The sequence below is a fragment of the Aethalodelphis obliquidens genome, unplaced genomic scaffold (genome assembly GCF_003676395.1).
Source record: "Aethalodelphis obliquidens isolate GAN/ISIS:26980383/991018 unplaced genomic scaffold, ASM367639v1 scaffold36, whole genome shotgun sequence".
In the NCBI taxonomy this organism is placed as follows: Eukaryota; Metazoa; Chordata; class Mammalia; order Artiodactyla; family Delphinidae; genus Aethalodelphis; species Aethalodelphis obliquidens.
In genome coordinates this window covers 2,583,040-2,607,050 of record NW_020837980.1, presented here as the reverse complement: position 1 = coordinate 2,607,050, position 24,011 = coordinate 2,583,040, and the positions used below count along the sequence as shown (strand labels likewise).

Sequence of the window (24,011 nt, the reverse complement as noted above, 5' to 3'; positions counted from 1 at the left end):
ATTAGCAGCAAACACAATCAGTTTCTTAAAAGTATTTTGGGGACAATTTTGTATTTGGAACAAAATAACACAATTTTGTTATGACATAAACAAAACCACCCAAAAAACTAAACCAAAATTCAGAAGGCAGCGGGAAAGCTTTGGAATGAAAATAATTCTCAAACCTTTTCTTGTCTAAAGAGTCTTAAAAGAAGTCTGAGCTCCCAAGGACATTTACTTACCTGTATGTATGTCCTGTGATTTCGTTTCTGACCATGACACAATCCACTAGCCATTTGGCTAACAGTCCTGAGTTATCGTGACCAATCTGAACAGTAGTCAGCTTCCCCAGGTTCTGGCACTGCAGGGACAAGACCACAGGTTACTCAGTACCTGATCCCTTCCTGCTACCCCTCAGCTTTAGCAGTGGTGCCATGGTTCCATCCAATTTAACAACTGCGGAGGACCCACTCTGCATAATGTGTTCTGCTGTGCACTAGAGAAAATATTCACACCTAATAGATCCCTTCTAATGAGACAGGAGACATAGGATCATTAACTATCAAATGAGAGGGACTGCACAATGCCCTAGAGTACAGATGTAAACAGGTACTTGAAGAACACTGGGGAAAGAACGATGATTTCTAATTGGAGAACCCAGAAACATTGCGGAGTCAGTGATTTGTGCCTATGAAGGATGAGAAGAATCTCAAGAAGTGGGAAAAGGATGTTGTTTAGATTTAGTTGCAGAGAGGTCAGAGAAACAATTATAGATACAAAAAAATCACCAACATGACTAGTTTTCTGCTTCTAATAAAATACTAAGGCAGAACTGACTTCAAACCTCACCTAGAAGTCTTTGAAGCTGTTGTTAAAAAGAAAAAAAAAAACAAAAACATAGTTATCAGTGTCCTTCCTGACCCTTTGTGGACAAGTACAAAAGAAAGCAATGATAATAGGAATGGTGAAAATAAATGTCAGCTAAATTCTGACTTTTAAATTCTGATAAAAGATCATAGACCCCAGACATAGACCCCAGATCTGGGGTCTACCCCTGACATAGACCTCAGATCATAGACATCAGAACTATGAGTTCTCAAAGTCCTTGACGTCTTTGAATCACAGCGATCTAGGTGAGGGAGGATGGCATCTTGAATTAGTTGTGGCAGCAGAGATGGAAAGAAGTAGGCAGATGTGAGAGTCTAGAAACAGCAATGATGGGACTTATAATGCAGTTTATGTTCCGTACTTGGTAGTCGAAGAAAAGCCAAGGATTTTAATCTTTTATATACAGATGGCTGTGACCCCACTAGATAGATAGTGTCAAAATAAGCTCTTGGGCAGTGTTATGACTCTGAGTGGAAACTGCTATTCCTAGACTCCAAGGAACATGAGAACAGGACATTTCAATTAGCACCATTTCCCTCCTGAAACAAGAACAGCTGTTTGTCTTCTTCCTGCATGCCAGGATCAACCAGCATGTGGGCTCAAAAGTATGAGAATACTTCACCAGGTAAGACCTGAAAACTACCATAGTGAAAGGTTTATTTTTGCAAAATCACTTTATAAATATCACCACGTGGTCTAAAAACCAAAAGCATGGATAGCAGCTCCCCTGTTCCTTTGTCTAGGTTCAGGCAGGGTGAATTTACAGTTTGGAAGAGAACCACTGTGGGGAAAGCATTTACTTGAATGTTCTCTACTTGCCAGGTTCCGTGCTAGGCACTGGGAATTATGGAATAGGACCTGGCAAAGCCCCAAAGCGCACCATTATAAGTGGAAAAATAGAACTTAACAATTAAAATAACAATAAAAATAGAAAAATTCACGTGTTCAAGACAACTTTAGGTATATAATCCCAAAAATGATCCTGTGTACTTAATTACTCCTTTATATTATTTGACTCGAGGAAAAATGAAAAAGTGAAACTGGCATCGTTGTGTAGAACTATGTATGACACTTTGTGCTAAGAAAGGTATTAGCTGGGCTTCCCTGGTGGTGTAGTGGTTGAGAGTCCGCCTGCTGATGCAGGGGACACGGGTTCGTGCAGCGGTCTGGGAAGATCCCACATGCCGCGGAGCGGCTGGGCCCGTGAGCCATGGCCGCTGAGCCTGCGCGTCTGGAGCCTGTGCTCCGCAGCGGGAGAGGCCACAACAGTGAGAGGGCCGCGTAATGAAAAAAAAAAAAAAGAAAGAAAGGTTTTAGCTGAACTTACTTCAAAAGTCATTTCGAGGAGATTTTTGGGAATCTGCATTACTCCCGTGTCTCCCAGTTCTCCTGATACACAGATCCAAGGGTTCGATGTGATGATCGCATTGCTCAGCTTTTTGATGGGAATGATCACTGACCTATACGGAATCACTGAAAGAAAAATGCTGAAATTAATACGAAATTACAATACAATTCTCCTGATAACAAAACAAATATACATTAAGAACTCGGCTGGCTTTCACAGATAATTTGCTTTTTAATGATCTATCAAGATGTACTTAAACAAAAAGATAGATCATAACCTCCTCCAGTCTAGAAAGATGAGGTCTGGTTTATAAGCCAAAAGTCCCAATATTTGTGGTTTCCACACATATACAACACCATGTGTACATGACATGCTTACCATTACCACTACATTTATAAACAATGTCTGGCATTAGCACCAGAATCTCTGAGGACATAAACAGTGACTGTGCTATATAGTATTTTCATTGTTTTAATGTTTTTTATTAATTTTGTTCCAGAATCGAGTATAAATGAGCACAGTTACTAGTATGGTTTCATATAAAAAAAGGTGGTAGATGACTTCTTGGATAGCATCCTCTTGTTGCTGATTTTCTTGGCCAACCCTTAAAAGCACTGCACTTCAGAACTTTCCCATCCCAGTTTTACAGTCCAATATGCAAAGCCAAGAATAATAAACAACAGCACCTCCATTCTGGACATAATATGAAGTCTATAAACTACAACTTGGAAAGGTGACTCACGTACAAGAGGTGCCCCAGGGAAAGAATCAGGATATGGAAAGGGATCTGTAAGAAATCTTTCGCCTCTGAGGGCTCTTCAAAAGGCACACCACTAGATGTCACTGTCCTATCACCATCCTTTGCTCAAATGTGGAAACCACCCAGGCATTACACATACCTCCATTTCCTTTAAAAAATGGGGATGGCTCAAACACATTAGCATATTTTTATCCCTCAGAGCCATACTTTTTTTTTGTTTTTAAAGCAGGGTAGAATCAATATTTTGGTTGGTATTCTCAGGATTTCTGTTCATTCAGCCACAAGAGAGCTAACAGAAAGCCCTCCTTGAAAGAACTACACGTAGAATTAAAAACATTTATTGGATAAGAGGCTCAGATACAGCCTCACAATAGGAGCTCATGCTTCAATGTGCTCTTAGATGAGCGAAATGAATGGGATAAATGGTTCATTTCCCTAACTTTACATAGACGACTTTCTGTTGGGTGAATAACCTCCCTTTTTGTCCTTTTATTTTCGCTGAAGGAAAGGAAAATGTCAGAGGGAAGGCCATACTTTCATGGTTTAGTAATCATGAGACTCAAATGATTTTCGAAACTGAAAGCAGAAGAGGTTAGTGCAAGATGTTATTTTAGGCCCCAGAGGCTACTTTCATTTCTTTCACTGACAGGATTAGAAAAGCTACCGAAAAAGGCCTGTTTAAGGTCAGCAGTTCTGTGGCTGCAAAGGGCTCACAGATGCACAACAATGATTTCATAAAGTAGAAAAAGAGCAATATTATTAAACTCAGCATATTTATTTCATGAAGTATTTCGATTCCTCTAATTGAAAGAGCTCCTCAGATGAAGAGAAATCTGCATATATGGGGAGGAACTTAGGATCCTAACTCTTCTCTTTCAAAACTGTATATAACACCTTAGTTTCTAGTAAACTAATAGTAGCTTGAAAGATAATACAGGTTGGCCCAATAACCATTCCAACTCCATTTCCCCCTTGTCTGCCTCTACCAGAGACTTTGAAGGCCAAAACCTACACAACTGTGCCCAGTGAAATATTGGTGATATTTATTGAGATTTCTTAGAAAACTATGTTTTTCTAGCACAGATTCTAACCCCTCTTCCTTGGCACTCCTTCCCTCTTTGGGCTGGAGGGTAGACTGAGAACAGCCGTCGCTGGAGGCGATCAGCACGCACTGATAACTGTCGAAGAGCCTGGGTCCGTGATAGCACTGTGGACTGCCTACCCCAAGACTTATCACTGTGTAAGAAAATTAAAACAACCGAGTTCTTTAAACCACTATTTTCCAAGCTTCTGATACTTGCAGCTGAATAAAACTGCTGATACAAGTAAAAATTCTCCAAAGTAGGGAAGGGGATGCACTGCAACAGAATAAATGCTGTAATTCAATTTATCAAAAACACATCTCCAACCATCATTTCCTCCCTCTATAGACCTACAACACCCAGCAAGATCCTGAAGTCTTTCTGAATCTTCAAAGTTTAATGATGTTCAGTTATATAAGTTTATTATCATATACTGATTCTTTGAATTTATGTGTTTCAGGTAAGATATTGGAATATTTGTTTAATAAAACATTTTTCTTTACATCCATCCCAATTCCTACTGCAGACTGGGTTTCCTGGGAAGCAAACTCTGAGTCAGAAATTAGCATGCAGAATGTGAGGAAGAAAGCAGGATGGGCTGAGGCAGAAGCTGAGCTCTGATGCTGTGAGTGCTCAGCTGGCCCCACAGTGAGTTCTGGGACAGCCCATGGATCAGGCAGGGATGCTGGCCAGCTCTGGTAGGAGGGATAGCTTCAGGCAAGGTAGTTTTCTTTGGTGAGACACTCCCCACAGGAGCTGACAGCTGAGGGTGGTCTTCCAGCAGCATCTCCGGCTGCTGGGGCACAACCTTCATTCATAAATGGAGATGGGGTAGGGCGGGGGTGGTGGTGGATGTCACAGTGTGTGACTCACTGTGCTGTGATATGTCTCGTTTTAAAAACTATAAACCCTTATTCCATTAGTCATCTGAGCAACTCTTCACTTAACAGTCAATTCTCCAGACTTACTGATAGTGGTGAACACACTGGTGAAGCAGAAATAGTCCACAGCATTGAGGGAAAGAAGATGGTAAAGAAACTGCTCTCTTTCTTCTTCACAACGTAGAAAAGCATAACGTTTATAAAGCTTCCTAGGAAAGGGTAAGACAAGCACAAAATAATAGTATAGTATATTTTTCATTATGTCTTCTACTAAAAATAAACATCTCCACTTAGACAAAGTATGGGTAGAAACTTTAATCTAGAAAGAACAGACAATTCACAAAAATGAACACATATACAGTTAATAACAAATTTAAATCTATTTAGTAATTAAAGAAATAACCTGCCATGAATCCATTTTGTCTCTTAAAGTAATAAAGATTTAAAAGTGATGACCACTGCTGATGGGGGGTAGGGGGTGGCAGTGAATAACAGAAAGTGGAACTGAAAATTTCAGAAAAGAAATTTGTTGGTAATAATTATTTTGAACCAATCATATTCTTTGACTCATTAATTTTACTTTAAGGGCTCAGTCCTAGGGATATAATATGAAATGTGGGCAAAGATTTACTCACAAATGTCCACTTGAATATTATTTGTAAAAGTAAAAATATATCATTGTATACCCATTAAAAATAAAGTTTAGGAAGAGTTTTAACAAAAACAAAACTACTACTCCCCAAAATAATAAATAACTTTTTATTAAGCACTTACACTTAAGCATTTTCCAAGTATTTAAAAATTATTAATATATTTAATTCTCGTGACCACGAGAGGTAAGTCTATTAGCATTCTCCCTTTATAGATGAGGAAAACAGAGATACAGTGAAGTTAAGTATTTTGTCTAAGGCTATTCAAATAGTGAATAGTAAAGGTAGTATTTGAACATAGGCATTCAGATTTCAGAGGCTAAATCCTTATGATATAGAAAATGTTATGGTATAATATTAAGCCAAGAAAAGATGATGCTGAATTGCAAATATAGTATAATCTTAACTAAGAGAACATGTACGGAAGTACAGAAGAAAACATGTGAAATACTTAGTAGTCACCTTTATGCAGTAAGATTTTAAATGATTATCATTTTCTTCTTTGTACTTTGGCCACAGAGGGCAAGTGACTTATGGGTGGGGATAAGGTGTGGGGAGAGTAATCAGTTTTAAGAGAACAAGGTCAGGTTCACAGACTGTACTTCACATCACGCACTCTTTATCAAACCTATTCTTTGGACATTAAGACTCATCCTAAAATGCTCCAGAGAGTAACTTAACCCAACAGTGATATGTACAAATGCAAAATCACAAAAAGAATTGGGTTTTGTTGGCATTCCAACACTGTCACGTTTGAGGTCTCTGTTGAATTCTTTGCATACCTTTGGTCTAGAGAACTCAAAGTCCTCAACCTTCAAATTAGTTCTACTATACATATTAGCTGGATGACGCATTTCATCCAAGGTTTCTTGATGGGGTAAAGGGAAACTATCAAAACAGTTAACTATTAACTAATATGCACTTGACTGGTTTCCTGGCTCTAAACTACTAAATGTAAGTATTAGCAAGACTCTCAGAGAAGCCCTTTCCTGTGGACCTTTTTATTTTTTTACCACTCCTGGTTTTGTTGTGATCTTTACAATATGATATACGGTTTACATAAATTCCACCCATCTTTTGGATGTTACTCTCAGCTGTGGGACTATCAGCTTTTGTTCTGAACAGAGTAGCACAATCTGCCCCTTGGCTCTGAAATCTGTACCCTCCCAGATATAATCAAATAGGAGGTCATGACACAGAGTTTCTGAAGCATGTGCCTGTTAGAAAGGAAGAGTCCATGTGCAGAGGAGTCAGCAACTCAGGCTGAAGAAACCACCGTGGCAGCCTATGCAATGTATTTTGTAAGCACACAGGTCACGGAAACAGAAATGCCTCAAGAGGCCATCTCTTACTTTGTGAGCAGTTGGTTAGAGAGCAACTGCTTGAGATGCTGGGACAAGAGCTTCTTTTCTAGAGACAATCTTATCCATGCTCGAGCTCGTCCGACATCAGTCTTGATCTCACTCATGTTTTGAATATGCCTAAAGAATAGTAAAACAGCAAAGATATAAATTCTAAGGCTAACCTTGAACTGGAAAAGAACTGAAGAGTTACAGCACCTTGCACAGAAAAGTTATTTTGTACTGAGGAAGAAACAGGCAACACACAATTTATGTTGATTAAACTTCAAGTGTTCCACCTGAATCACGAAATTAGTCCAACATCAGAATTACCATTACAACACGAGCACACAGGCAATATCGTAAGATAAAGCATTTAACACTCATTCACTCTTTCAGGTTTTATTTATTCTTGTTTCAGGCTCATAGATACCTATAAACTGGCACTTGGTTATTCCTGACACTCAGAAAAATAAAAGCAATAAAACAGGCTGAATATTCAAGTTCTTATTCAGAATAATTGTTCTACAGTTGAAGTATCTGCTACAACTTTAATCCACTGAATCATTTTTCAAATTGCCCTGACAACATATGGAAAATACGAAATCGCATTTTCTATGGCATTAGAATACAAGCTGTACTATACTAATAAATTCAAAATTCTTAAAAATTTGAGAGACTTAGGAAATTGTGTGGCCACAAACAAACTGTGTGGTCAACCCCCAAATGAATGTTACATATATGTATATATTAGCATTCTGTGTAGAAGCTGATGCCATACCCAGCAGGACTGAATTTATCTAATGATTCTCCTCCTAAGGAGAAAGAAGGATTCAGCAGGAAGGACAAGCCTAAGGGACAGGATAATTATAGAACTACTACAATGACTCACTGAAAAGTCTTTGTGATTGTGACCCACCATCCCTTCCTTTGATTTTTTTTTTTTTAATGTACAGAATGACTCATCTCAGCTGTAATAAATATTGCAACAAACCCTTTTCTCTGATGATTCCAAGCATTCAGAGTAAGGAATATCCTCCCAGTAAAACACACACATTCTCTTTTCCCCCCCGGTTTATTGAGGTATAATTGATACATGGCACTGTATAAGTTTAAGGTGTACAACATAATGACTTGACTTATACAGATCATGAGGCCTATCACTGCCCCTCCCTGCGGCTCCTAACTCCAGGCCTCTGGAAGAAGCCAGGATAGATGAAGAGCCACTCTCCTTCCTTCCACTGGGGCTCAGTCTTGTGGACACGAGCTGGCTCAGTGGTGGCTGGGGATGGTCACAGCACGACTCTCCGAGGCTTGGTGGTTGAGGAATGTAGCTGGGCCCAAGGCAGCAGTGGCACAGAGTGGCCTAGGCCCGGGGCTGGTAATGTGAGGCTGACGTTTATGGTCCCGAAGTCCTCCTGAAGTGGGGTCAGACAGTGGGAAGGACAGAGAGACAGGGCCAAGGTGGGTGGGAGTGGGGACCAGTTGCTCAGGGCTCAGAGCCTGTGGGAGTTCACCCCTTGTAGGTCCCCTTGTATGGGAAGCCCACTCTCTTCATCAGCTCATCTGCCTCTGTGGGGCCTCAGCTGCTGTAGATGTAGGGGATGGGCTGGGGCTACTCCCATTCGATCTGGGGCAGCAGTGGTGTGAAGATGCACCAGGCCTGCTGGAGCTCATCACTGCACATAAAGTGCGTCTGGCTCCCAAAGAAGATGTCCAGGATGAGGCGCTCATATGCATCTGGGAGCTTCACGTTCTTGTATCTGCTGCCATAGGTCAGGTTCAGCATCGACTCCTCATGGTTGAAGAACATGCTGGGCTTCTTGGTCATCATCTTGGTGTACACGGCCTCGTTGGGCTGCACGCGGATCACCAGCTCGCTGTGCTTGCACTGCTGCTGGAAGGTGTCACCAGCCACGTCTCGGAACTGCAGAGGCACCTCAGCTTTGTGCTCATTCAGGGCTTTGCCGTAGCGCAAGATGAAGGGCACCTGTCCCACCTCTCGTTCCCCACGTAGAGGATGACAGCTGCAAAGGTGGCGGCGGTGGAGCCGCGGGGCACCATGGGGTTGTCCAGGTATGCTTTGGTGGCCTCACCTTCTCCGTTGGGGTTCCCCATGTACTGGCCCAGGACCACACTGTTCGCCTGTACCTTTGAGATACATTTCAACATCCTGACCTTCTCATCACGGACGTCATCTGAGTCGGTGGAGACGGGCTTCTCCACGGCCACCAGACACACCATCTGCAGGATGTGATTTTCCATCACGTCTCAGATGATCCCAAAGTCATTGAAGTAGCCCCAGCAGCCCTCAGTGCCAAAGGACTCCTTGAAGGTGAGAATGACGTAGGACATGTTGTCACACTTCCAGATGGGGCTGAAGATCCTGTTGGCAAACCTCAGAACCGTGAGGTTCTGGGTCATCTCCTTGCCCATGCAGTGGTCGATGCAGCAGATTTGGTCCTCATGAAACAGGGAGGAAATGTGGTTGGAACTCTGCAGGTCCCTCCCAAAGGGCTTCTCCATGACGATACAGTTCCAGCCTATCTGGCTCATGCAGGTCTTGTGGATGTTCTTGGTGACAGCCTCATAGGCTTTGGGGGGCAAGGCCAGGCAGAAGAGGCGGTTGGCTTACGTTCCCTGGTGGAGGGTGTTCATGTGGCTGTTGAGGCGCTCATAGGAGGCCGCATCATCATAATGGCCAGTCACATAGGAGTTGCGGGCAAAGAACTCCTCCAGCTTGGGCTTCTCCTCTGGGGTAGCTTTGATGAATAGCTCGCTCCACTTGCGTGTATTGGCCACTGTGAGGTGGGAGAGGGCATAGCCCATGATGAAGGTATCTTCTGGCAGAAGGCCACCCCAGAACAGCCACCAGATGGTGGCGTAGATCTTCCTCTTGGCCAGGTTGCTGGATGCGCCCATGATGATGAAGATACGTGTATCAAACTGGTGGAAGGAATCACTTTGGTACAGCTCTTCCCGTAGTATCCCACACACCCGGGTCTGGTTCAGAGCCACCTGCTCTGCCATGATGCTCTCTGCGCTGGTTGCCGGGCCACGGGTCACCTGTGGTCCCCAGCGCAGCTGTTCCATGTCCTGGATGCCTCGTGAGTGCCCGTGCATCTCCATGCTGTTCGCACAGGTCCACATCCCTGACCCACACCGCCCCTGCAATTTGGCTTTCTCGCCAGCCCTGGGCGGAAGGGCTCCACTTCTGCAGTGTGGTCACGCCCCTCGACCCGTTTGTAGGCAGGCCCTCTGCAGCCCCACCCCCTCACCTCCTCGCCCCCTGGCCATTGGTCACCTGCTCAGGTCAAACCAGCCCCATTAGGCAGCCTCGTTGTGGCTCCTCCCCCAGCAGGGGCAGGGTGGCTCGGCTGGCTGCTCAGGCTTCCCGTCTGGGGCAGCCTGTCTTGCGTCTGATCAAACACTCTTGATAAAATGTAAAGCATTATCACATCACACAAGTGAGGCTTAAAGAGATGGCTTAAAAACAAGTCAGAATGAGGAAATAAAAGAAAATTCTGTTGCCGTTTCGTTAACCAACCTCACCTCTAAGAATTTTTTTCAGAAATTATGACAATTTACCTTTAAAGGGCTAATACCATTACACACGGTCGTGAATGGAGAAAGCTGGTGTCAGGCAAGTCCCGCTTAGACCCTGGTTCTGGTGGTGGCGGCAGTGGTAGGATGACCCACACGGGCACCTCCAAAATGAGCCTAGGAAACAGCACTGGCTGTTCCTCAACTACTGACATTGCCCAAATGATGACACAGTTGACTAAAAGCAACAAGGGGGAAATGCTCAGGTATTTACCACTTAAAGTTCCACAGTATGTACAAGGTCCCCCCATGAGCGCAGTGCCAGGTTAGAGCTCACATGATCCAGGAATACCAAGTTGATCAAAGTGTATCCACCAGAAATGAATCTATATGAGGTTTGGTAAGTACGTATGTTGTATAATCTTTCCCTAAGTGTTCTTCCTACTCTAAAACAGTAAAGTCTACTGAAATTAGTTTCATGCTGGTCTTAAGTATCTGGAGACATGATAGGTGAAGAATGTCAAAATGGGAAATAATTATTTGAAAAACAATGTTATGTTAAAGGAAAATGGGAAGGATTGGAATACATAAAGTGAAACCTCTTTTATTTAGGTGGCTATCAGCACTCCCATCATAAAAATATTTGCACTAATTTTTGTTTATTTGTTTGTTTTTTTGTGTTCTTTTTGTCAGGAAGCATGGGAATGAGGAGATAAGGCCACCAGATTCTTCTCCTCAAGCCCCTTGGTTCACTGGCACCAGGGAAATTACTCTGCCTAAAAAATTGCCTCCTAATGTAATTCCTTTGTCCCAGAATATTCAAAAGCTCACAGGATATAGCCTGAACTGCTCAGGCCTGCATTCAAGGCCCATTACCCCTTGGCCTCAACATATTTTCCTATTAAAAAATTCTATTCCAAGCAGTTAACTTATAAGACTCTGTATTTTATTACCTGAAGTACTTACTCTCTTCTAGCTTCCTTATTTGATTCTATTCATGTTTGAAATCCCAGCTTCTTCTAGAAAGCTTTCCTTGACCATGACAGCCTTCAATGACCTCTCTAATTTACAGAATTCTATAGTCTGATTTGCATTTATTGTGCATTACTACTTTTATCATTTTCTCTTGGTATACATTTTTCTCAGCTTGACAAAAGCTCCCTGAGAATGAGGAACCCAATACTTCTTACTAGCCTTGAATCCTTCTTTGCTCCCTCTAGGGCCTAGTGTATATAAAAAGCTAAAAAAATTCTGTTGCTTTGTAAATCTGTATCTAATTTTATGCTTTAAAACCATTTATATCTGTTGTGTTATTCAACTTTAAATCTATTAAAATTTTTTCTGTGTAGTTATACCATTGAATCTTATTTTTTTTTTTGCAGTACGCGGGCCTCTCACTGTTGAGGCTTCTCCCATTGCAGAGCACAGGCTCCAGACGCACAGGCTCAGCGGCCATGGCTCACGGGACCAGCTGCTCCGCAGCATGTGGGATCCTCCTGGACCAGGGCACGAACCCATGTCCTCTGCATCGGCAGGCGGACTCTCAACCACTGCGCCACCAGGGAAGCCCCCATTTGAATCTTTTTAATTGGAATAATTTATTATAGGTAATTACAATGATACTCAGCATAATATTATACAAGTATTACTTCTAAAATAGATCCTGGGGACTTCCCTTGTGGTGCAGTGGTTGGGAGTCCGCCTGCCGATGCAGGGGACATGGGTTTGATCCCTGATCTGGGAGGATCCCACATGCCGTGGAGCAACTGGGCCCGTGTGCCACAACTACTGAGCCTGTACCCTACAGCCCACAAGCCACAACTACTGAGGCCACGTGCCACAACTACTGAGCCCATGCGCCTCAACTATTGAGGCGCACGTGCTCTAGGGCCTGCATGCTGCAACTACTGAGCCCACATGCTGCAACTACTGAAGCCCGTGTGCCTAGAGCCTATGCTCCGCAATAAGAGAAGCCACTGCAATGAGAAGCCCACGCACTGCAATGAAGAGTAGACCCCACTTGGCGCAACTAGAGAAAGCCCGTGCATAGCAACGAAGACCCAATGCAGCCAAAAATAAAAATTAAAATAAAACAGATCCTGTTAATTCACAGAAAAGCAAACATGGTATGGTTTAAATAGCTTATTTATTTGATTTGTTTCCAACCCTGGTACAAAGCTTTCTCATTTTTATGTATTCTGTCTTATCTGATTGTCACAATAACTAGTGAGAGGGAGACCATCATTATTTCACTTCAAAAATGAGAAAACTGAGATTCATCGAGACTAAGTGACCCACCCAAGGTCACAGAAATAGTACATATTCTAGAGATGCCACCCATTTTTTACCAATCATTTCTTCCTGGTACTCACATTCTTGGAGAAGCTCTCCTTCTACAGACCCAGAAGAACCAGAAGCAACAACTTCAGGTACCACCATGACGATGCTCCTTATCCTTCAGCTAGAACTGAATGGATAAGCAGCATCTATCTGCCTGATCTAAGCTGAGCCAATCAGATTTTCTCTCAGAAACTGGAAATTAGTACACTGAAAAACCAAGTTAGTTTTTGTTGAATGCTTAAATAAGGGATGTTAAGGCCAGGGCTTGGGAGAGCATGTTCACAGTAAAGCAGAAAAGGAGGGAAAGGGACAGAGGGGAGGAAAAGCAGCAGAAGTGGAGGGAAAAGCAGGGACAATTTGCTTCTTCTGAGATGGAGAGTAATCTTGGACAAAACTGTTTCCAATCCAGCCACAGTTCTTGTGCTTGGATTCTGGAAAATACCCTCATGTATCTCCCATAAATCCTCCTTTCTGCTGAAGCTAGTTTGAACGGGCTTCTGTTCCCTAAAACTGAATGATTCCTGAGAGTGGCAGCAACTAAATTTGAATCCACATTTCCTGAGTCCAAAACTGGTGCTTATTTCACTGTATCACCAATGAAACACAATAATATTTATTAGAGAGATTAAGGAATTAGCCAATTTTAGTGTGAGCCCACATTCTGTATAGTCATAAAAATTCCTCAAATATTCCTTCTGAGGGTAACAAAATCAATCATGACTATTTAACTTTAGTGTAGAATAAAGCCAGATGCTCACAGCTCATATGCAGACATTAGTTATAAAAAGATAAAGTGAGTAGCCAATTTACCCTCAAGTAATTTATTCCCATCGTAAACCAGATATTTCTAGGGTTTACTCAGATATCCTGTTCATTTGTTTACATATTCAGAATATCTATACTTGGATTATAGTACTCACAATCTCCTCCATCATGTAATGTTCTACCATGCCCCTCATTATTAATTGCATTTTGTCATTAAGAATAAAAGTTGGGGAACTTCCCTGGTGGCGCAGTGGTTAGGAATCCGCCTGCCAATTCTGGGGACACGGGTTTGAGCCCTGGTCTGGGAAGATCCCACATGCCGTGGAGCAACTAAGCCTGTGTGCCACAACTACTGAGCCTGCACTCTAGAGCCCGAGAGCCACAACTACTGAGACCGTGTGCCTAGAACCTGTGCTCCGCAACAAGAGAAGCCACTGCAATGAGAAGCCCGCGCACCGCAATGAAGAGTAGCCCCTGCTCACGGCAACTAGAGAAAGCCCGTGCTAGTTTGAATGGCTAGATGATATATGCACAGCTACTCTGGAAAGAAATTGGTAATAATGGTAACGGCATGGTAATACTCCTCTTTTATAAGTAGACAACAACTTGTACAATTATTAATATTTACTGTCCCAAGCCTTTCTCTTTGGAAGAAAAGAATCATTCTATAACTGACAGTATGGTGATACTTGGCATCTATGAAGGTCCTGGGGAGTTGTCAGAGATAACAGGGGATAGCCTGTAGACATGTCTGGACTCATGCCAGCTGCTAAGCAATCTGGTACCAAGACACTTGACAACTATGAGGACTCAAAGTCTCTACACTGCCAGTGGCTTTGCTTCAAGAGAGAAATGTGGGAAACAGGAGGTACTGCCAGGAAATGTGTCCCACAGAATGCGTGAACTCAGATATCTTTGCTACCTAATCTTTAAAAAACAAGTTTTTAAGTGCCCATAGTGAAAGAAACCGAAGTTTAGAAATATTACTTGGGTGTTTCTCTTTAAGGAAAAGCATCTACATCAACTATCGTGCTAGCAACTAGGGATTACAATGAAGTACTTGCCAAGAACTTGGAAACAGAAATAAGCCCGTGCACTGAGAGTTAAAGTAAACGTATCAAGAATAAGAACAACAATACATATAAAGTTATCTTAAAGAGGCAGAATGAAGCAGAGAAAAGGGAGAGAGAACCACGGGCAGTGTTTCTGCAGGGCCTTTCTGAGATGACATCAGTCCCCTTAGTATGAGGATCAATGGCATGGAGCTGGGTGATCAGGCATCCATCTCTCTGCTCCTGAGGACAGCAAGTAGACTTCTGATTTTGATCTAGCTTCCAGGCAGAGCCTATCTTTATCAATGAAAGAATATCCAGTCCTGGGGCTTCCCTGGTGGAGCAGTGGTTGAGAGTCCGCCTGCTGATGCCGCGGAGCGGCTGGGCCCGTGAGCCATGGCCGCTGAGCCTGCGCGTCCAGAGCCTGTGCTCAGCAACGACGGGAGAGGCCACAACAGTGAGAGGCCCGCGTACCGCAAAAAAAAAAAAAAAAAAGAATATCAAGTCCTCTGGTTAACGAAATAATAAATTGGTTTAACTGGCTTCCTGTGACCATGCCCTTACCTGGTCATAGATGACTAGACAAGAGTGGACAGATGACCCAAGTTCAGCCTATTATTATTATTTTTTGTATGATCAAGCAATTCCATTTTTGGGTACACACCCAAAAGAACTAAAAGCAGGAACTCAAACACATATTTGTACACTCACATTCATAGCAGCACTATTCAAAACAGCCAAAAGGTGGAAACAATCCAAATGCCCATCGATGAATGAGTGGAATAACAAAATGTGGTATATACATACACCAGAACACTATTCAGCCTTAAAAAGTAAGGAAGTTCTGATACATGCTGTAACACGGACGAACCACAAAAGTACTATGCTAAGTGAAACGAACTAGACACAAAAAGCATGATTCCACTTATAGGAGGTACCTAGAATAGTCAAATTCACAGTGACAGGAAATAGAACAGTGGTTACCAGGGGCTTGAGGAGCTATTGTTTAATGGGTACAGAGTTTCAGTTTACAATGACAATAAGTTCTGGAGATGGACAGAGGTAACGGTTGTACTACTGCAAATGTACTTAATGCCACTGACTATACACATAAAAATGGTTAAAATGGTAAATTTTATGAGATATATATTTTACCCCATTTTTTAAAAAAGCCATAGAAAAATGTTAGTGGTAGAATCTAGGTTGTGGGTATATGGATGCATTCATTATAAAATCTTTTGACTTGGCTGTATGTTTAAAATTTTTAATAATAAAATCTTAGGGAAAAACCCTAGGAAGTTAGCTTGTCTTTTCTCGGCAATGCCTTTCAACCATACTAGACACCTTTTGAAAGCAATCAACCAGTTAAGTTTTATTAAAAGTATCTATCATTTGGCTAAAACATCACTTTAGGGTACCCAGGGGTCTCTTTCAGGCAAAGTCTGAAAATTAAAAGCCAAAGTAACCCTTAAGTGAGAAGTCATAGGAAATTCACTTTTTGTTGAGTATCCTGAACAAATATAGACTATTCAAGGTTATACTAAATTGTATTTAGGGTGATGTGCACCCACACACTACTGCCAACTTGTTTGTGCCTAGTCACACCTGGCATTTTTTCTGATGACAAGGCAAAGGCTGAGAACTTGAGTCTAGTTAGAAAGAGACATGAACTGTGTCAGGAAACCTTAGTTCTAGTTCTATTTCTGCTGTTAGTTGGCTATATATATGGTCTTAGACTTTATCTGCCTGCGCCTGAGTTTCCACATATATAAAAGGAAGAAGCTAAGCAATATGACTTCTCAAGTTTCTTCTATATTCTAAATTTTAAATTGATTAGTAAAAAGTACCTCAGCAATCACCACCTTTCTAAATCTTCAAAACTGTAACCAATATAATTCAGTAACAGTTTGGCTATAAGGAGATATATATATATATATATATATATGTATATATATACACACATATATATGTTAGATAAACACACACATACACATGAACACACACACACATTCTCTTACCCACACTCAAAGAGATTAAAATATGGCAAATCCTTCATTTAACAAATATTAATTGAGCACCAATTATGTGCCACTCTGTTAACACTAACTTGCAATTCAACAGTTTCACATGTCAGATAGATTCCCTTCTCTCATGAAGTTCATAAGTAGCATTAGAAAAACAAACAAGCAAATAAGTGCTATTATGCAAAGAATTAAAATAAGGGAATCTGAGAGCCTGCATGTGGCAACTAAGGAGACTGTGAGCCACAACTAAGGAGCCTGACTGCCACAACTAAGGAGCCCAGCTGCTGCAACTAAGACCCAGAGCAACCAAATAAATAAACAAATATTTTTTAAAAAAATAGGGGAATTTGAAAGAGAGTGACTGGATTGCTGCTGTAGACCAGGTGGTCAGGGATGGCTAGTGGAAGGAAGTGACATTTGAACCAAGATGCAAATGACAAGAAGGAGCCTTAGCTGTGGAGATTCTATGGGGGCAGGACTCAGGGAAAAGCTATCAGGTGAAGGGAATGGGTAAAGAAGGCCCCAGGGCAGGAAACAAGTTTGGCATGCTGGAGGAAACAAAAAAGAGAGAGTGATAGGAAATAATACTGCAGTCAGACAGGCGTCAGATCAAGTAGGGCCCTGCCAGTCAGGGTAAGTGATTCGCACTTTATTCTAGGATCACCATATTAGCAGTGAGGAGGATGAATTACAGTAGGGCAAGCACTGAAATATGCGGACCATGATGTAATCCAGGAGAGAAATTTTAGGGGCTTAGACTAGAGAGGTCACAGCTCACTGATCTAACATTCAAAGGAAGAGGTGAGCAGCAGCTGTACCAAGAATTATACCCCTGGATAATGAGCTGTCTACTCTGGGACTTCCCTGGGGGTCCAGTGGCTAAGACTCTGTGCTCCCAATGCAGGGGGCCCGGGTTCAATCCTTGGGCAGGGAACTAGATCCCACATGCCAGAACTAAGACTTTGCATGTCACAACTAAAAATCCCATGTGCCGCAACTAAAGATCCCACATGACACAACGAAGATCACTGGTGCCTCAACTAAGACCTGACACAGCCAAAAAAATTAAAAAAAAAACAACAGGGACTTCCCTGGTGGCACAGTGGTTAAGAATCTGCCTGCCAATGCAGGGGACATGGGTTTGAGCCCTGGTCCAGGAAGATCCCATATGCCGCGGAGCAACTAAGCCCGTGCAGCACAACTACTGAGCCTGCGCTCTAGACCCTGCGAGCCACAACTACTGAGCCCGCATGCCACAACTACTGAAGCCCACGTGCCTAGAGCCTGTGCTCCACAACAAGAGAAGCCACCGCAATGAGAAGCTCGCGCATCGCAACGAAGAGGAGCCCCTGCTCACCACAACTAGAGAAAGCCCGTGCGCAGCAATGAAGACCCAACGCAGCCCAAAACAAATAAATAAATTAATTAAAGTAAATAAATTAAAAAATAACACAAAAAAACCCCCCAGAAAACAGTATTTAAAAAAAAATAAGTTATCTACTCCATAGCTATAACAATAACAGCCCTTAGACATTTACTTTGTACCAGGCCTGGTTTAAAAAAAAATACGCGGGCTTCCCTGGTGGCGCAGTGGTTGAGAATCTGCCTGCCAATGCAGGGGACATGGGTTCGAGCCCGGTTTGGGAAGATCCCACATGCCACGGAGCAACTAGGCCCGTGAGCCACAACTACTGAGCCTGCGCGTCTGGAGCCTGTGCTCTGCAACAAGAGAGGCCGCAACAGTGAGAGGCCCATGCACCGTGATGAAGAGTGGCCCCCGCTCGCTGCAACTAGTGAAAGCCCTCGCACAGAAACGAAGAACCAACACACCCAAAAGTAAATAAATAAATAAATTTACTAAAAAACAAACAAATCAAAAAAACGCACACACACACATTTTTTGGAAATAATTTGATTTACAAAAATGTTCTAAAAGTAGTACACCGTATGCTAACACATATATATGGAATCTAAGAAAAAAAAAAAAGGTCATAAAGAACCTAGGGGTAAGACAGGAATAAAGACACAGACTTACTGAGAGAACGGACTTGAGTATATGGGGAGGGGGAAGGGTAAGCTGTGACAAAGTGAGAGAGTGGCATGGACATATATACACTACCAAATGTAAAACAGATAGCTAGTGGGAAGCAGCTGCATAGCACAGGGAGATCAGCTCGGTGCTTTGTGACCACCTAGAGGGGTGGGATAGGGAGGGTGGGAGGGAGGGAGACGCAAGAGGGAAGAGATATGGGAACATATGTATATGTGTAACTGATTCACTTTGTTATAAAGCAGAAACTAACATACCACTGTAAAGCAATTATACTCCAATAAAGATGTTAAAAATAATAATTAAAAAAATTAAAATAAAAGTAGTACAGAGTTCCTGTATACACAGCTTCCCTTAATGTTAACATCTTACATAACCAAACTAAGCCATTCACATTGGTACAACACTGTTAATTGAACTACAGACTGATTTCACCAGTTTTCCCACTTATGTTCTTTTTCTGTTCTAGGATCTAATCCAGCAACCCTATTGCACTTGGTTGTCACCTCCTTAGTCTCCTCCAATCCATGATATTTCCTCAGCCTTTTCATGTCTTTATGACTTTGATACTTTTGAAAAGTACTAGTCAACTATTTTGTAGAATGACCCCCAATTTGGATTTTTCTCACGTTTTCTCATAGTTATATTGAGTTTATGCATTTATGGTAGGAACACTGCAGAAGTGATGTTCTCTTCTTGGTGTATCATATCGGGGGTACATTACTAGTTTTGTCTTATTACTAGTGATGTTAACCTTGATCACTTGCTTAAAGAGATGTCTGCTGGGTTTCTCCACTGTAAACTTACTATTTTTTCCTCTGTAATTAATAAATTCCTGGGGGAGGATACTTTGAGACTATGCAGATATTCTGGTTTCACCTTAGACCCTTCAACCACTAATTTTTCTATTTCATTCTTCTACGTTTATTAATTGGAATGCTTCTGTAAAAAAGAGCTGTCCCATTGCTTTCATCTATTTATTTAATTAGAATAGGCTCTTGGATATTTATTTTATGGGTTATGCTCTATTACTACTGTTATCTATTTTGTTGCTCAAATTGTTTCAGCTTTGGCCATTTGGAGCTCTTTCAGCCTGGCTCCTATGTCTTTTTTTTTTTTTTTTTCCTATTTTTTGGCCATGCCATGTGGCATGTGGGATCTTAGTTTCCCGACCAGGCATCGAACCCACTCCCCCTGCAATGGAAGCTCAGTGTCTTAACCACTAGACCGCCAGGGATGTCCCTCCTATGTCTTTATTACCTGATCCTATACTTTCTGAGCACTTCCTTACTTTCTGGCCTTACCAAAGATGCACTAAGTTCATCCTATATTTTCCCTTCCTTAGTCCTGGAATCAACCACTTCTCTAGAGAGCCATGGTTCCTTTCATTGGAGAATGGTATTTGGAAACCAATATGTGGGCACTAGTTGTGCTCATTGTTACTGGGGTATTACTACTTTGAGGCCCTCTCAGTGGAAAGAGCTTGGAATTATACCAGTTGATTGCCAACGGTAGGAAACTGGGAGAGATGTTGATGCGAAAGGAGTGATGGAACTGTTCTGTATCATGATTGTGTGTTTATGAAAACATATAGAACTACACACCAAAAGAGGATGAATTTTACTGTATATAAATTTAACCAAAACCCAAAACAAAAACCACTAGGATGTGGAGGGAACCTCAAACGGTATACAAGCTAACAAATAACCCTAACACTATTAAAAATGAATAATACAACCACACTGAAGGGACTGGAGAAAAAAAGAACTAAACTAAGTTTTGGAAAACAGTATTTTGACTGGATACTGAAAGGCTATTGACAAAGAAAACTGGAGCTGTGCACAGCACTAAACTTAGCTAGTAACCTTGCTCCTTACAGGGGCTGGGGTAGCAATTCCGAAAATACAGGTTGCACAAATAAGTGAATATGTTGCAGATAACGAGAGTCAGGTGTCTCATAGTTGGAGAAAAAAATTACGAATAAGGGAGAAGGTTAGAATGGTCCCCGTGGTACTGAACTGGAAGCAGAGATATCATTATGAATTTATGGTCTTAAAAAAATTAACTGTGTGTAAAAATACATATACACACATATAAATAAATATAGAAACAGAAATAAATATAGATGTATGTGTATTCGTGAGTTCATAAACATAGATTTATTTCCAGGCCTATTTTGAGTGCTTTACACTTATTAACTCACTGAATATTTACACCAAAATTTTAAGAGAAACACTATTATTTTACAGGTGAGATAACTGGGACTATAAGGAACTACCCTTGGCTACGGAGCCTAATGAGTGGCAGAGCTAAAATAGCAACCTTTATAGGCTGGTTCCATAGCCTGAGGTCTTAACCAGCACGCTAGACTGCCTCTTATAAAGTGAAGGGAGTTTACTGAAGCCGGACATCCCTCCCCACAAAAAACCAACAACATGAAGCAGATGAAAGTAAATAAGCAGGAAACTGGAAGGAGCGGGGCAGCCTTATGTGACGCCACCATCTCCTAATTAGGTTTCAGAAGTTTGGCCCTGAGGTCGCCACTGCAAAGCTTTTGACAATCATCCCCTTAAAGTGATGGCTACTGTGAAATCACTGCAGAACAGATGGTTTTATGCTTCCATTAAGAGAGCTGGAGTGCATTTTCCCCTCAGAGTTACAACTATTCATCTCATGCTGACCATCAAAAGGAATCATAAGCTACATGAGGACAACTACATTACATCTATCAAGGAATAAGGGCATTTAAGATACAAACATAGGAACTGATTCAGATAACAAAATCCAACATTTACTGAACTCTCAGGAGGACCCGAGTACTTCTTGAAACTTTTTAGTGTAATGGACTAACTAGTTTAATTCTTATGAGCTAGATAACTGTTCTTATCTCTATTTGAGAGAAGGAAAAACTGAGGAAAGAGAAGTTACAAAAAGTGCCTAGGATCACACAGCTAGTGTGAAGCCAGGATATGTCACCACTGTACTATGATGCCACTCATAAAAGTTATGCTTTTCACTTGTAAGCCTCTGACAAATCAAATAAACATCAATAGTTAATATTAAAGCATACCACAAAGGAAAAATTTCAAGCGTTATAAATGTTATAATATTCACTTTAGACCCACATATTTTAAAAGCTGACTAAAATGTACCCAAAGTGTTTAAAAGAAAAAAGCCTCTGCCTTCCTCATTCAATAAATCTATTTTAGGTATGTTGATGCCTTCTAATGATTTCTAAAGCCAGTAACTGCATGTGATAATTCTCAGATTTGCATTTGCTTCAAAGAAAATCTACCTGTCAGCGATTTTTCTGCTAAGTAACCTGTCATTATTTGCAGATTTTTTGGTTTATATTTGGGGGCAGAAGGAATTCAAGGAGATTAAAAAAAAAAAGAACCAAAGAAATTGTAAAATAATTTACAATTTAAAATAGGGCTATTTTAAAATTTTTAAATTAAATTTACAATTTAAATTTACAATTTAAAATAGGGCTATTTTAAAATTCTTCTCACTTGCATTTTGCCTTTGGATTTAATGTCAGGAAAACACATAATAGTATAAAAGTAAAATAAATAAGATTATAAAAAAGGTTTTCTTCAGAATACATAAGCAAAAAATACCATAGCCACAGTTATTTGAGCAATTTAAATGAAAGCCATAAATATTTCAAAGTTATCACCATATGCTAGCACATATATCAAATACCTCATGTCTTGGATAAGAGAGACCCTGAGTGTTGGCAACATAACTCCTGAGTCAGATTTTCTTCTTTCTGGTCCAAGGGCAACTATGTAGAAAAATATCAGCAAAGTATTAGAAAAATAACAGTTAAGACTTAAAAAAACTACATGGTTCACATTCCATAAATAAATACTTTGAAATTATTTTGATGTGAACAAATTTTAAAGACAACAGAAAAGCTCAAATTTGTTTACCTGAATGTTCCTACTTTATTAATACAGTAAACTAGTTATTTTCTTTCTAGTTAATATGGGGCTGTATTTGAAAATTTTAAATGAATCATAAAAGCCCACTTAGCAAATAAGACAATGTGTGCACATTTTGGCCAGAAGGGTCAGTCACTTTCTAAAGTTATCATTCTAATAGGTCCAAATAATTACAGGAAAGTAACGTCTGTAAATTAACCTACTAAGTACGTGAACTATCTCTGGGCTTGTGAACTACAATCATACAAGTCCCCTTTTGAAAGAGGGTTTAAAAAGAAAAACCTAAGAGTTTGGATTCTTTAGTCTGATATAAGTTTCTACTTCAAAGTTCAGAATCCAAACTACAGTATGTTTATCATGCAAACTGAGTAATCTTAACGGACAGTTAGAAGTATAATGTCTATGAGCCATTCTCCTATGAAGTCTGAAGAGCTAACATTTATAAAAGGAAAGATTATTCTCTTATATAGCAATGGCTAAACAATCAATTATTGGTTAATATGTTGTAGTTGGAGTGCTCAATCTCACTTTAAATGAGATGCTGTGGAGTTTTGTCCCCTTTCTTTATTTCCATTTTCCCACCTGTAAATGAAAAGTAAATTGCAACATCACACTTGGCAAATGCATTGATAAAATCAGAATTTAGAATGTGAGTTTTCGTTGTATATTAAACTTGCATTTTCTCAGTTTTTAGATCCATTCTACTTCGGGGGGCTAGAATACAATATCAGAACACATAAATATACATGAAGCTGGCACTGAAGGAAGATAGGGGACATTTTGGTGGATTAGGATCTGCAAGTTTTTGGCACTTGGTGAAAGAAGCTGGGCTGATACTTGGCAGGTATGAGCACTGATGGCATTGCCAAGACAAAGAGAATGCGGCCAGACCAACCCAAAGGCAGTCCTTTTGAGGGCCTTCCCTACCAAGCAGGTAACAAATAGGGCATTTGTCTTGGCAGTTTGGGGAGGGAGTTTTCAATGGGTCACTGAAAACACTGGTTCATCTTGATACCCAAGAGGTAACAGACACCGAAGACATTGTTCCACAGACTTGCAGGGAATGTGCTGGTTGTCTTCCTGTCTGAGACTATCATCACTTAAGTGTGCTAATTAATGAAAGCACATCCCTCTTTTGGGGGAGAAAGTGAAATACCTCAGAGAATGCCTCTACACTCCAGATGATTAGACAGCATGAAAGATGGCCACACACGTAATAAGAAATGGGTCGAGGGACTTCCCTGGTGGGGCAGTGGTTAAGAATCCGCCTGCCAATGCAGGGGACACGGGTATGATCCCTGGTCCGGGAAGATCTCATACGCTGCAGAGCAACTAAGCCTGTGCGCCACAACTAGTGAACTT

General features: G+C 41.2%; 1 protein-coding gene and 1 pseudogene across 1 annotated transcript in view; both read right to left on the bottom strand.

Annotated features, from left to right (window-relative positions):
* The window catches only part of DENND5B (DENN domain containing 5B), a 210,836-nt gene that overhangs the window by 14,018 nt on the left and 172,807 nt on the right, over positions 1 to 24,011 (bottom strand). Inside the window, exons 13-17 of the mRNA XM_027129299.1 lie at positions 22,408 to 22,489; positions 6,941 to 7,069; positions 5,026 to 5,147; positions 2,195 to 2,340; positions 222 to 340 (exon numbers count right to left, since the gene is read on the bottom strand). Of these exons, the coding sequence (XP_026985100.1) occupies positions 222 to 340; positions 2,195 to 2,340; positions 5,026 to 5,147; positions 6,941 to 7,069; positions 22,408 to 22,489 (598 nt within the window). The remainder of the gene's footprint in view (positions 1 to 221; positions 341 to 2,194; positions 2,341 to 5,025; positions 5,148 to 6,940; positions 7,070 to 22,407; positions 22,490 to 24,011) is intronic.
* LOC113632311 (glucose-6-phosphate 1-dehydrogenase pseudogene) lies at positions 8,000 to 10,012 on the bottom strand (annotated as a pseudogene).